Source organism: Macaca nemestrina, chromosome 4 (genome assembly GCF_043159975.1).
Source record: "Macaca nemestrina isolate mMacNem1 chromosome 4, mMacNem.hap1, whole genome shotgun sequence".
Classification (NCBI taxonomy): domain Eukaryota; kingdom Metazoa; phylum Chordata; class Mammalia; order Primates; family Cercopithecidae; genus Macaca; species Macaca nemestrina.
The window spans coordinates 21429005-21443392 of record NC_092128.1 but is presented as its reverse complement, the minus strand read 5'-3'; the positions used below and the strand labels follow the sequence as shown (position 1 = coordinate 21443392).

Sequence of the window (14388 nt, the reverse complement as noted above, 5' to 3'; positions counted from 1 at the left end):
CTGACAATCAAAGGAAATACTATCATTCCTAACAATGGATGATTATTAGTTATCTAGACTGATGGTGTCAATATTAAAAGATTTATGAATATGTAAAAGAATAAAAAGAAAGAAGCCTCAAGTTAAAGCAGTAGTATTCGTCACCATCATTATCTGATTCAAACAAGTCATAAATATAGTGATTTATTTTCTCTGTTTTTGGAGACAATTTTTATTTTGAAAATGTCAAATATTTTGAAGACTTTTTTAAAAATCTATGTACCGCAAACTTTTGAAAAGGTATCTATTATACACTAGTATGATCTTCATTCGTGGTTTGTTCTTACAAATTTAATCTTGTACAGACGCCTAGGTTGAAGGGCAATGGTGCAATCTTGGCTCACTGCAACCTCCGCCTCCCAGGTTCAAGCGACTCTCCTGCCTCAGCCTCCCAAGTAGCTGGAATTACAGGTGCCCGCCACCACACCTGGCTAATTTTTTGTATTTTTTAGAAGAGACAGGGTTTCACTGTGTTAGCCAGGCTGGTCTCGAACTCCTGACCTCAGGTGATCCGCCCACCTTGGCCTCTCAAAGTGCTGGGATTACAGGCGTGAGCCACCGCGCCTGGCCATTCAGACTTTAGACTTCTAAGATTCACTGTTTTCCTGGAGTTTAGACCTGGGAATCAAGAGTCTCAGCCCAGCTTGGCCTCAACGACCCTTGAACATGGCTTCCGTGATCAGCTGGTGCTTTATCCTTTGATAAATCAAGGGAAAGTCTTTCCTGTTCCTTTCTCATTTCCCACTGGTGACAAAGGGCAAAAGAGAATAACTCGAGTCATGACTATCGACTTTCCAATGTCAAAGGTGTAAAGCCTGCTCTGATATTTGCTTTCCTCATACCCTTATCACAGAATTTCCCCATTACTTTCTCGTTTGGAGAGAGGAGCAAAGCATCCCCAAGCTCCCTGCAAATTTTGAAAGAGTTCTTTAGGATCAGCTTCAATCTAAGTATAATGATTTTGCTAGTGGTCAAGTTGTCTCCAGCACCTGCGTTTTTTCCCAGTTGATCTCAATACAGCCTAATTTTCATGCGTATTCTCAAAGAACTGTTTCCAAGAAATCTTACAATTTTAAATAAAAAAACTATTTTCAAATATAACTTAGTAATCAAATTCTAGACATTAAAGGTGTTTTTCTAGTACTCTAAACTACTAAGCAAACATCTTCCAACTTACTTAAGAACTTGAAATGAGTTTATAAATGACTATGCCAATGAATAAAAAAGTAGACATTGTAAATGTCAAAGTTGCATGTTGTAAGCAACTAAAACTTGAAACCTAGGATGTGAGACATCAATAGTGTACAAAGCATTATGGTTGCATTGCAGAAAGATTGTAATAAATATTATTGTGTTTATAACAGAATTCATTTTTTAACTTTCTACTTTTCCCTTCTGGGAAACATGTTAGTGATTCTGGGAACTCATCAAATCATATGAAAATGTCTGCTTTACACCATATACTGCTTTACAGAGTTTATATATATATATATATATATATATATATATATATATATATATATATTGCAATAAACTGTACTATTCCTTTAGAATATCATTTTTCAACTTTTTCCCAATTTCAAATACACACAAAGGGACATATTTGCATGCAAAATATGTTCCTTTGTACAAGCTCATATATTGATAACAAGAAGAAAATATGGAAAATGGAACAAATACTGCTATATGCAGGTTTTTACTGTTGTTTTGTGTTTTCTCAGTCTAGTATTCACATACATATTTTGTATCTCTATGAGACATTATTAGCTATTGCATTAGAAACACTGACTTCACCTTCACAAAGAAAAGATAGTCTGTTGTTGGGTAGACATCTAATCACTCTTGCTAATCTTCCATCCTTTTCATCTCACACTCAAGAAAACATAGAATGATGTCATTGTAAAGTACCCTTGTATCCCTCTATGTCACAGCACAATGGTCAAAAACCATTGCTTCAAAGACATGTCTTTTTACACCTATTTGACAGATGAAGAAAGCAGACTCCTCTGAAAGTTTGTTAAAGGATTTCCCCAAAGTCATATACCTCGCAAAGCTAGACCTAGCTAAATCCCAGATGTTTACACATAGTTATAATGCTTTTTTTCCTCCTGATAAGAGAAGATATAATTGATATAAATATTCCACCTTTAACATTACATGTATAGGCTGATTTCACATCTTTCCTAGTTATTTGCTGCCATTTTGGCCTCTCTGCAAGCATCTTTTAGACTCTACTATAAAGTCACCCACGCATGAGACATGTATCATCAAGGGGACTGAGATGTGAGAGAGAAAACTCTCTAGCAGTTAGGAAGTGTACAGAGTTTGATATCAATACGGTGACTTGCACAGTACACTGCCATTCCATATGGCCACCGCCCAGCAATCACTGGGTCTGCTGGCTGGTATTGCGGATGTGCCTGTAAATGTAAAACACACTGGAGAGGGCAGTAAAGTTTAATTTTGGCTAGGCTGCAGGCAGCTGAAGAAACAGTTTAATATAAGGTGGCTGCTACTTAAATTTGATGGCCACGATTTTATCAAAATAATAATCCTCATAGTTCAATGGGCCATATTTCAGTCTCAAGAGTCTCCACTACTAAAACATACTTACTTTTTACTTTTATCGTATGAGAACTGAAACATCTGAAAGGGATGTCAAGGGTTGTTAATAGCAGTGGTAAAGGCCTTTGTCTCTTGTTACAACTAGTTTGAGAGATTCATGTCTTATACATGCTTTACTGGTGATTACACATTTTAATTTTTATATTTTCATGATCTTTATATTTCTTCATATTCTCATTAGTTTAAGATGATGTATTTTTCTCTATTTCCATGTATATATTTTGTTCTGTTCTGTCTTGTCAAAATTATTATTTTTTTTTTAGACAGAGTGTCGCTCTGTTGCCCAGACTGGAGTGCAGTGGTGTGGTCTCGGCTCACTGCAGCCTCTGCCTCCCAGGTTCAAGTGATTCTCCTGTCTCAGCCTCCAGAATAGCTGGGACTACAGGCACACACCACCATGCCCAGCTAATTTTTTGTATTTTAGTAGAGATGGGGTTTCACCATTTTGCCCAGGCTGGTCTCAAACTCTTGAGCTCAGGCAATCCAGCTGCCTCAGCCTCCCAAAGTGCTAGGATTACAGGCGTGAGCCACCGCACCCAGCCCGTCAAAATTATTCTTATTCTTTACATATGACATGATAAATTCAAGCATTGTGATATTCTCATTCCTTCTTTTCCATCTATATATTTTTTTCTCTTTCTCATTCTGTCATTTACTTACACAACTATGTGCAACAAGGTCATGTTCGTTCCTTGTTTTAACTGGGTTACTATAAGGAAACATTAATATCCTTCTTAATACCTAATTTTATTCTATTTTTGAATGGGTCACCTAGAGAAAGATAAATTTCTCTCTCCCTTGCCCCCAAGCAGCATATATCCGCAACCTGATATACAGACTCAGGAAGAAACACCACACACACACACAAAAATCCATCCAGCGGTGAGGAACCTCAACCAGGTGGGAGAGTGAGTCACCACAAAATAATGAAATCAATACTTCGTTCTAAAACGGAGACTCCTCAGATTATCCTGGAATAAAGATAATTGTTTGGAGAGAACTGATTTATGCTTTAAGACCCAGCTAACATCATTTTTTTTTTTTGATAAAGGTCTTCCTGACCCCACCATAGCCAGAATTATCACTTCTCCCTTTGTGCCACAACCATATTGTACACATTGTTGAATAACAATTTTATTGTTCTGAAGTGACTTATGTGACCTTCTTCACAACTGAACTGTGAGTTTCTTCAGGAGTGAAACTAGTCTTTTCATTTATCTTCATCCCCAGCAACTAAGACAGTGCCTGATACATAAGTGTAGATTGAATGAACTACACAAAATGATCTCCAAAGTTCTATGTAGTCCAGTGATTAAATATATAAACTAAGTATTTGGGAGTTCACTTTTTGCGGCATTCATGTCATATCCAAATGAAATAAATCAACATATTCAATACTTACAACAACTTTAACATGTTTGGACAGATCTCTAGAACTTCTCTGTAGGAAGTCAGAAAAAGCTGCCTATACCACAGGGAAACAAAGAAGAAGAAATTCGTAATTATATGGTTATACCAAATCCCTGCTTCCATATCCTAGATTCCAAGGATTCCAAAGTATGCAAAAAGTCTAAACATGTTCTCTTTCTGCAGAATCCAAAGTAAAGCAGTGCAGTAGTTGTCAAGTTGAAATTTTTCTTTGTCTCCAAACTATAATTTATAGTTCCACTATAAAATTTAAGAGCACAGAATGAGAGAAAAAGTAGACAATTTGAGGGTCATTGGAAGGTTTATTTAGACAACCTATTCTGACCACTTTCCTTGTCCATTAAGTGCTGATACAGTCTTTCCACTAAGATTTTTCCTTATTTGCTCTGAGTGTCACAGGGCTTGACTTCCATAAACTACATATGCAGCTTCCAAACGCCTTTTAGTTAAACTCCTCCTATCCAGTGGCATAAATTTAAACCGTACTGGTATTTTGGATGCCTTTTTTTTCCATTCTCTATTTACTTCTATGAACGTGCCTGAGAAACAAAACAAGGAAAAAGAAGGCACCCTCTTTAATCTCACATATGCATCCATGAAAAACACCCCATATTCTGCCAGTTTCTAATCCAAACGTCAATGTGTGCACCCTGGTGAAAACTACATTCTTCCCTAAGATTCTTCAGACATCCTCAGTCTACACAATTCCCCCATTTCTTACATTGTCTTTGATGTTTGTTTCTCACATTCCTCTTTGAATAGCATCCTCTCTTGTTCAACATGAAGCCTCAGGGCTTCCTTACAAGCTCGAAGATGAGGAACACCAACTCTCTTTCTGACAGCTAACTTAAATACACCTCACCTTCATTCTTAAGCCCAGACATTAAACAGTAACCATATACAGACATATATAAACGAAATGTATATGTGATTATTTCTAATGTAGTTTGCAACTTTATTACACAGTGCATTGGCACTAAGTAATATGTAGTAATTATAAAATAAAATGTATACCTACCCCTGCATAGAACATTTTATTTCGAAAACGACTGTTGAATTTCTCTGGATTTGCTTCTGTGACAGAGGAAAGGTAGTTTTGTTATGGAGACCTCATTAAAGGTAGCGACTTAGATTAGCACTCCCACTTCCTCCCCAACTCCCTCCCATCCTACAGATCCAATAGATCCCATGGTTTGGTTATCATCTTTCCCCTAGTTCCAGGCCAGTTAGTACAGTGGCCCAGTGCTACAGGGACAGTAATCCAGGACTATAAATGTGTAGCTACAAACTGGCATCACTGACATTAACTGTGAACTTGTTAGAAATGCAAATGATTAGGTGCTAGCCAGATTGACTGAGTCAGAATGACTGAATGTGGAGTCTATACATCTGTGGAGGGGCTTAACTAGCTCTCCAGGTGATTCTCAAGCACATTAAAGATGGAGACACTCTAGATGCTTTGTAAAAACTGGAGGGTTCACAGGGATACTGGGCTGGCATAACAGGGAAAGGTGGAAGGAGGTGGAAAAGTGATTATTTACTTTGACTTTCACAGGGCATGACTTCCATAAGCTACGTATGCAGCTTCCAAATGTAATTAAACATGTTTTTGAATTTGGCTTGTGTTTGGAATAGACATAAAAATGGGAATTAATGCCAGTTTAATTATTCCTTCTAAAAGAAATACAATATGTGTAGTTATGCTGAGAAGTGTCCATTTGATGGGCTATACTTATATCTGTGCTAAAAATTTTTTCCACAGTTAAATTTTTAAAAATTCTCCTTTAATGAGATTTATATGAATTACCCATTTTTATGTAGATATATTGGCATAATTCTCAACTTAAAAGTACTACATTTTCTTGACTAATACCTCATAGATTCTACTATCCAAGCTATTTTTTCACAACAGCTTTCACGAGCCTTTGCGTTACCCTTCAGGTATTTTATGGCAAATGATCCATGAAGTCGTAGATAGTGCCTGTGTTGGAAAACAGTTTAAAGTCTCACTATGAGTTTTCTTGGTTTGAGAACAGCCACTCACTATCTGACAAAATAAGTAAGCTTGCCACAATTAAAAATGTGGTCTTGCTTATCCTGTTTTTTCCTCTATAGCTCAGCTTAAGATTTCTTGACTAACTAGTTAAAAATAAGGGGAAAATACAAATGAACAGAAACAGTTAAAAAAAAAGACTACTCACTGAATTATATATTTCATAGACAAATAATTTTTTAATTTAATGTTAAAAAAGCAGATTAACAGCTACTGAAAAGTCCATACGTCTGGTCTAAGTGTATCAGCAAAATCTGGTTCCAATATCTTATAGATATTTATTTTTTTTACCACCTCTATCTCACCTGCATGAATATTGTACCTATTAATTCCAATCAATATCAATTCTCCCTTAGCAGCCCTTCAGTGGCTGATTTTCCTCAAAGACTCTGATTTACGTGCAGGGGAAATGTTTACAATTCCATTCATACTGCATCAAAATACAATACGCCTCAGCAATAAACTAGACTATACAAAGATTAATGCTTAACATCTTTTGTTTTATAATCACACGCATATAAATGTACACGTTCACACACACAACAATTTGCATATTCCACTCTAAAATAGTCCTACAGCTTAAAATAAAAGAGAAAAACACTTTCCCCAAAAGAATTTTCTTCTAAGCCTGGTATTTCCATGTAAGGGTCTCTCCCTGCTCCCTTCTCACTCTGATGCATAGAAACTTCATCATAGTACAAGGAAGTGAATCATTAGAAAAACTTCCGGATTAGTTAGACTAAAGACGAGACTCACTTGAGCTCAATGAGCTCACTGAATGAGCTCATTGTTGGCCACTTATTCATTTAGACCTCTTTTCATGTCTATTTTTGGAAATCCATGTATTAGTGATAATTGTGTTACTTTACAGGTATTATTAAGAAGTTTGGGGTATTTTATTAAGAAGCCTAGGATCCGGATTCTGCTAAAGAATATGGGACAAAAAAATGGGGTAAGAAATGAAGAATAAAATCCCCCATTTACTTCCCAAATTAACTCTCCTTAAATATAGGAAGGGTATCAGGTCATAAATGTTGGCCCTAAGGTAGGTCCCTCTGAATATCTGATATCCAAGAACTGTCTAAGGCAGGGAGGGGGAAAGTGGAAGTGTTTCTGACTCAGGATATTTGAGGTTCTGTTATCAATCATCCCTTCTAGCTGTGATTTTCTAGCCAATCAGAGAGGAATACCAAACTATGACTTTCTCTTCAAACAGTATTGTTCTTGCTTGGCACAGAATTTGACCTTTACAGAGTCTGTCGTCTCAAAACCTTGTGAAACCAGGAAGGTCAAAGTCTACTAACATTTCTGGATCCAGTAAGAGACTTTGAATATCTGTTTCCTACTTGTATTTTATACTCTAGTGGTTTTTAATCCTGTAGCATCACTCTTGACTTCTGGTGCCTAAGTGCATGATCAGAATTTTCATGTCATTACCAGAATCTGAAAATCTGAATTCTGGCTTTTAGTGCTCTGTTATTTCAAATTCCAAAGTATGCAAAAACTCTAAACACCACTTCCTTTCTTACATAACCTGGAGGGAAAAAAGTAAAGTACTTCTCATTTATGACTTTATCTCACAAGTCTCTTGATAATCTACATCCTAGCGTGGTTCTGGTTATATATAGTCAGAAGGCACTAGATACAGATATAGACACAGGCATAGACATGGATATATAGTATAGCTATATTAATAAGAGAGTTTAAGAGAGAGAACGAGACAGAAAGCAAGAGAGAGAGAGATCAATTGGGACTACAAAACATAAGTCAAAACCCTAAACTTTCTCAGTTCTAAATGGCATAAGAAAATATTGATGAAATATTTAATAGCATGTCATTATTTTGTCTTCTCTTTCAAAAATTGTGTTCCCCTAATCTTGACTCCATCTCTTTTAGTACCCGAAATCACTACATGGTTTCATTCACACCTCTGTATCACTCAGTGGGGATGCCTAGTACCTTCCTAATTAATCCCATCACCATTACATCCTATTCTTTCAACCTAAACTACCTATAGCTCCTCTATTGTTCTAAGATGCCTCTTTCTTTTATACAGTGGGGACGTTTTTGTTTTTGCTACCATGTTTCAATGGCTCTGGTTATGTAGTGTTGCACTTTAATAGTGTTTTGTGAAGCTAAAGAATATCCTAGTGACTTCAGTAATAGTCTCTATCACTTCTTAGTATTTTACTCACTTCAGAACTTCCAGTAGAACACAAAGATTAACAATCCTGAGACCTGGAACACACATCTATAGTCCTGCCTTTTACTGCCTTTGAGACCCTGGACAACTAGGTCTCAGGGTTCCATCTGTCTGAGCAACTAGGTCTCAGGGTTCCATTTGTAAGAAGCTCCTGTCCTGTCTAGCTCCCAGAGTCATCCTGAAGGTTAAAATGAAACAGCACTGAAGCCCACTGTAAACGCGTAAGTGATATACAAACAAAAGGGAACATGCAAAACACCTGCTAGAAACTTCCTCCCTGGGAGATGGAAATGGGACGTTGTCCTCACCTCTGGATTCATGGAACTCCAGTGTGACATGAGCATCAAATCCAAGGCTGAAGTAGTTATTGAAAACATTCAGAGGGAGCTGCAATGATAAACAAAGACAGAGGCAAAATTGTGTGTGGCCAGGCAGAAAGAGAAGAATAAAACCTAAAGCCGGACCCCTATCTCTGAAGAAGTCCCCAAGAGACAGATCAGCCACAACTCGAAGTGGAGGGTGCTTATGTAGAAAGAACAGGAAATTATTGGATTAATTCATTAGTGAAAGCTAAAATCAAGTAATTTTCTCAAGAATCATAAATAGTATAAGAAATAAGAGCTACAAATACAAATTATTAAATAAGAACCATTCTTATAGATGCTGTAATAACAGGAACTCGTTAAGCTGAGGGATATATATTTGCAATAGTTACAAAGAATAATTCACTAAGCAAACCTAGAAAGTAAATTCAATTGTAAAGATGATGTCTAACCAATTTATTCAGTGGATACACTTTTTTCAAGAATTTATATTCAGCAAACCAATACTGTAATGTAAAATGAATATTTAACTTGTTTACCCATCACCTATTTTATCTTTCTCTCTCTCTCTTTCTATATATATATATACACACACACATACACACACACACACACACACACACAAACACACACACATTTTTTTTTTACATAAGTCATATAAAAAATAGGGCAATGTGGCCGGGCACGGTGGCTCACGCCTGTAATCCCAGCACTCTGGGAGGCCGAGGCGGGCGGATCACGAGGTCAGGAGATCGAGACCATCCTGGCTAACACAGTGAAACCCGTCTCTACTAAAGAATACAAAAAAAATTAGCCGGGCATAGTGGCAGGCACCCGTAGTCCCAGCTACTCAGGAGGCTGAGGCAGGAGAATGGTGGGAACCCGGGAGGCGGAGCCTGCAGTGAGCCGAGATCGTGCCACTGCACTCCAGCCTGGGTGATAGAGCAAGACTCCGTCTCACAAAAAAAAAAAAAAAAAATAGGACAATGTGACTCATTCAGTTACTGCTGGCCTAGAGAGAAAAACAACAACAAAAATACATATTAGTATTATTCAAGTTCTCGTTTAATCTATCAACCCTTATATCTTTATTATGACCATGAAATCTGAAAACACAGCCACACAGATGCAATGTAAGCTTTAACTTTCCTTCCTAGAGTCCTTTGGGTCTCTGGCTGTTACCAGTGCAAGTTGAATGAAGAGAACTCTGCAGCCTCAAATCCTGCATTAAATCTGCAAAACTAATGTGATTTTAAGCTTCAGTTCAATGTTACAACAATTAAGAAAGCATGTGGAAAATGCGAGAATGGGAATGGCTGGTTCTCCCACTTTTCCTTCTGCAACTCAAGTGAAAGGTAAATATTAAAGTAAATAAAGATGAGAAATGTTTCCAGCTAATTATCTGGTTTGTGTCCCAAATTGAACTGTACCTGTCTTCTCTGAGAGATAAGTGTTTTAACCCTCAAGATTTCAAAAGTATGTTTTTTACAGTATTTCATATGCCCCTTGATCAGCAAGATTTTCTGTTTCACTACAAGGAGAATTTTCTTTCATTAAGAGAAAAGTGAAATAAGAGAGAGAGCAAGAGAGATATAAAAGCAGAAAAAAGAAAATTGTACTGGCTTGGTCTCTAATGAAAGTAAGGAATGACCCCACATGGAAGCTCTTGATTCAAAGCCTATGTAATGAATGATTCAGAGTCCAAGTGAACCCTTAGAAATGGTCTCAACTAAATGAAGGACCAGGAGAGAAACTAAACACATAGAACAATGCCAAAATCATGTCTCACTCTTCAGGCTTCTTATTTGAGAATATCCAGTTCCTGCACTTAAACAAAATACCAGTTCTTAGTAATGACAGCATGGGTTGGTGATCCTGCCAAAAGCACAGACATGTTCATCTCCTCTACCATTTATGTTCTTTTGGCCACAATTCTAACCCACATCTTAACATCTACTGATAGCTAAGGAGAACATCTGGTCACCATCACCTAAATCATATCCCACTTTAGTCTGTTTTTAAGTTATTTATATTTTCCAGGAAAACTTGCCCCAGTTTCCCATACATCTCTTTAAAAACCCCTTTTTAAAAAACCCTTTAATTATCTGGATTGATCTGGATTGGTGTTCCCTGGCTACACCAAGAAGTCTTTCCATTTCTTAAGCTGTTGGAAAGAGAATTAAATATGGATTTCTATTGCACATCTAACCATTCCAAGTTTAGTAGAAAAAGAAACTTAAAATATCCATATGGTACTCTTCTTTATATTTCAGCTGTTTTCTATCCAATTTCTATAAGTCAAACACATTATAAAAAAGCATCACATCTCAAGATGATACTTGTTGTTTAAACAACATTGTGACATTATAAACTTGAATTCAGCTGAGCAATCATGATATCTACTAGAAATCTACTAGAATTTCAGGATCTTAGTTTAGGTGAAAAAACCATAAAGACAGAGTAAAACATGTTTTAATCTCATTTAGCCAAGTAAGAAACCTGAACATCTATTAAATTATAATATATGTAATTAAATTGATCAGGATCAGGATGCTAATAGGTGTTGGTTTGATCTAAATCTAAAATGATATGGGGTTTAATCTATTATAAGCCTGAAACATCCATGAAATCTTAGCCTCAATAAATGGCATGGTTCACTATAACTGGGATACTATTTAAAGTCCAGATGCCTGATCCTTAACTTGCATTTACTTAATCAGAATCTCTGGGGACTGGGCCTTGTAATCTGCATTTTAACAAACACACCTGGAGATTCTTACACATACAGAGTTTGAAACTTCAATCACAGAAGGAAAGTGGAAAGTAATATGAGGGAAGTGGCTACTCAGCAGCCTCCCAAATTTATCTGAAATTGAGGCCATAACTTAGAACCGAAGGATCAACTGAAGGCTCACAGTATTAATATATCCCTTGGTTGGCTTTTTGGTTGAAATAAAAGCTCAATCACTAAAAGAAAACATGAAGTCTGGACATAAAGATGGCAACAATAGACACTGGGGACCACTAGAGTGGGGAGGCAAGGAGAGGTGCAAGCATTGAAAACCTGTTGGTTACTATGCTCACTATCTGGGTGATGGGATCAATCATATCCCAAACCTCAGCATCATGTAATATGTCCATGAAACAAACTTGCACACATGCAGCTTGAATCTAAATTAAGTCATTTTTTTTAAATAACATGAAGTCAAAACATTTATTGACGTATCTTCAAGTCCCACCAAAGTGATAAAATTGGCATAGTTAATACTTCCTCAACATACGATATATTTTATAGCAGGCCTGAAATCTCAGGAGTTTGTACTTCTACTGAAAGAATAAGCTCCCATTGCTTCCAAATTAACATATTTCTTCATCTTCTCATAAGTTATTTGCTACTAACATGAATAAGACAGAATACATGCCTTTCTAGGGCAGAGGCTGAAGACAGAGAAGAGCTCCCTGAGCTTTGGAAGCAGGTATGGAATCTAGGTCTTTAGAGGTCATTGGGGCAGAATCATTAGTTGGTACTACTATACCCATAGCCCTAGTAGCCATCAACTCAAACACTATCACATTATCTCATAGGAATTCATCAGCACGTGACTCTCCAGCCAGGAATTTATTTCGTGTAGCTCAGGCCGATGCTCCAGGGTTCCTTTCTGAAGAACAAAAAACTCTCTAACCTTACATACGCCATCTTCAAGTTCTTCTGGAGGCAAGTCGGGGTTTCTTTCCACATGGAGGTTCCAGCGATCTAGCTGTACAATTGTCCCATCTTCCACTTGGCACAGGATCTTAGAAACAGGCTCATCAGTGTAGCCCTGAGGAATCAGAGAACATATCCATTGCTGTCTAGAGTGGAGAACAGCGAAGCCAATGCTATTTTATGCAAGGAAGAGCCAAGCCGCTATATTCTGTTTATTTTGTAATTAGCAAGGTTTGGAGAGCAAATTTTTCACCTTGAGGTATATTTGAGACAATACTGTAAGATACATAGAAACACTAGCTCTGGCTGGTTTGAGCTCAGGAATATTTTTTGTCAACAGCAAGAACCAATAGTCACCGGTACACATTAAGGGTCATACTGGAGGCTGGATGGCTACTTTTATCAGAGTAAAAAACAGGACTCCTCGTGGCTCTCACTAGAGGAATTTGGGGGAAACACAAAACAAATGTGTTTGGAGAGGCAAGGAAAGAATCAAGGAGGGATGGGATTGACAATGTTTGTCTATTAACATTCCCTCTCAACCACCTCTCCCTGATCTCCTTGGAGGACACCATTCTTCCCAAGACCTTAGGCAAGTCTCACTGAGGAATGGCCCTGTTAGGGAGCTACTTAATCCTTGAAGATCCATGACTGACAGCAAGATAGACTGTCCTCAATATTCAAGGCACTGATTTGGAATATTCAAGGCACTGATTTGGAAGGGAGAAGTTAACACTGATAATAACCTTAGTTGCCCCATGTAAATACATTTTTTATTTCTACACTACCTACTTTAAAAAAAGACCTGTGGAAGATTAATCTGCCCAAAGGTCAACTAACATCTGCTAAGCATCTGAATATAATTTTCACGAAGCCCAGCCCAGGTAATGCTCTCCTATGAGCAGATAAAAAGTTTGTGGGGGCCAGGCGCAGTGACTCACGCCTGTAATCCCAGCACTTTGGAAGGCCGAGGCTGGTGGATCACGAGGTCAGGAGTTCGAGACCAGCCTGGCCAACATGGTGAAACCCTGTCTCTAATAAACATACAAAAAAAAAAATGCTGCACAGGGTGGCAGGCACCTGTAATCCCAGCTACTCGGGAGGCTGAGGCAGGAGAATTGCTTGAACCTGGGAGGCGGAGGTTGCAGTGAGCCAAGATTCACCACTGCACTTTAGCCTGGCGACAGAACGAGACTCTGTCTCAAAAATAAATAAATAAATGTTGGTGGGGCTGTATATGTGTATGTATATGTATATATACACAGCATATGTATATATAGTGTGCCTTCCTACTATCTTAGTACTATAAAATACATAAGGAAATAAATGGCTGTTTAGCAACTGCAGAACAATTTCCCCCAAGCTTGCCTGAAGTTGGCTTCATTGTGGAAAGGACAGGTAAGTACCTATACAGCCAAAGCTCTGATGGCATTAATAAAAAAAAAAAAAAAAAATGTTCAAAAAAAAAAGTCATAACTCTCCCAAGTCAGGCGTGTAAAGTTGAACCAGATTTGCTATCATAGCTGGGGCTGAGAGTCTGGATTAACTGAAGTCTGTATGATCCTTTTACACACAGACTTGAGGCCAAACTCACGAACTATCTTTTAGTGGATACCTCAAAAAGCCGCAGGCCTATGTACTAACCACTATTATTTCTCTCATACTAAGCTTTCCTTTCCCTTCTAGCTGATTATAAGTTTAAACCGAAGAAGCTACCAGACCAAATAAGGGCTCAAGGGCACTTTGATTCCAAACTCTAACTTATGCCTTGGACAACAGCAGCAGTTACCACCCCCCGCTTCCATTAGAACATCAGTGGATCTGGAATTCGGTTTGTTGTTTGATGATATGGGCAGTCCCTGAGAGCAGTTCTTACCCCTCCCCAGTTGAGAGTTCGAGCCAGGTCATTCCCAGTCCCCAGAGGAAGGACCCCCACGGGAGGCTGAGGGCTCAGCTGCAGTTCATCCAGGATAGAAAGGATCCAGCCCACCTACAGGCATATCGGGGGCCA

The 14388-nt window shown here is 37.9% G+C and overlaps 1 protein-coding gene across 19 annotated transcripts in view; it reads right to left on the bottom strand.

Moving 5' to 3' along the window:
• LOC105471320 (diacylglycerol kinase iota) overlaps positions 1-14388 on the bottom strand; it is a 453152-nt gene that overhangs the window by 180045 nt on the left and 258719 nt on the right. For all 19 annotated transcript variants that reach the window (XM_024789548.2, XM_024789549.2, XM_071094416.1 and 16 more), the window contains 5 exons: positions 14254-14367; positions 12355-12492; positions 8657-8735; positions 5111-5166; positions 4067-4129 (listed from right to left, as the gene is read on the bottom strand). In XM_024789548.2, the coding sequence (XP_024645316.2) occupies positions 4067-4129; positions 5111-5166; positions 8657-8735; positions 12355-12492; positions 14254-14367 (450 nt within the window). The remainder of the gene's footprint in view (positions 1-4066; positions 4130-5110; positions 5167-8656; positions 8736-12354; positions 12493-14253; positions 14368-14388) is intronic.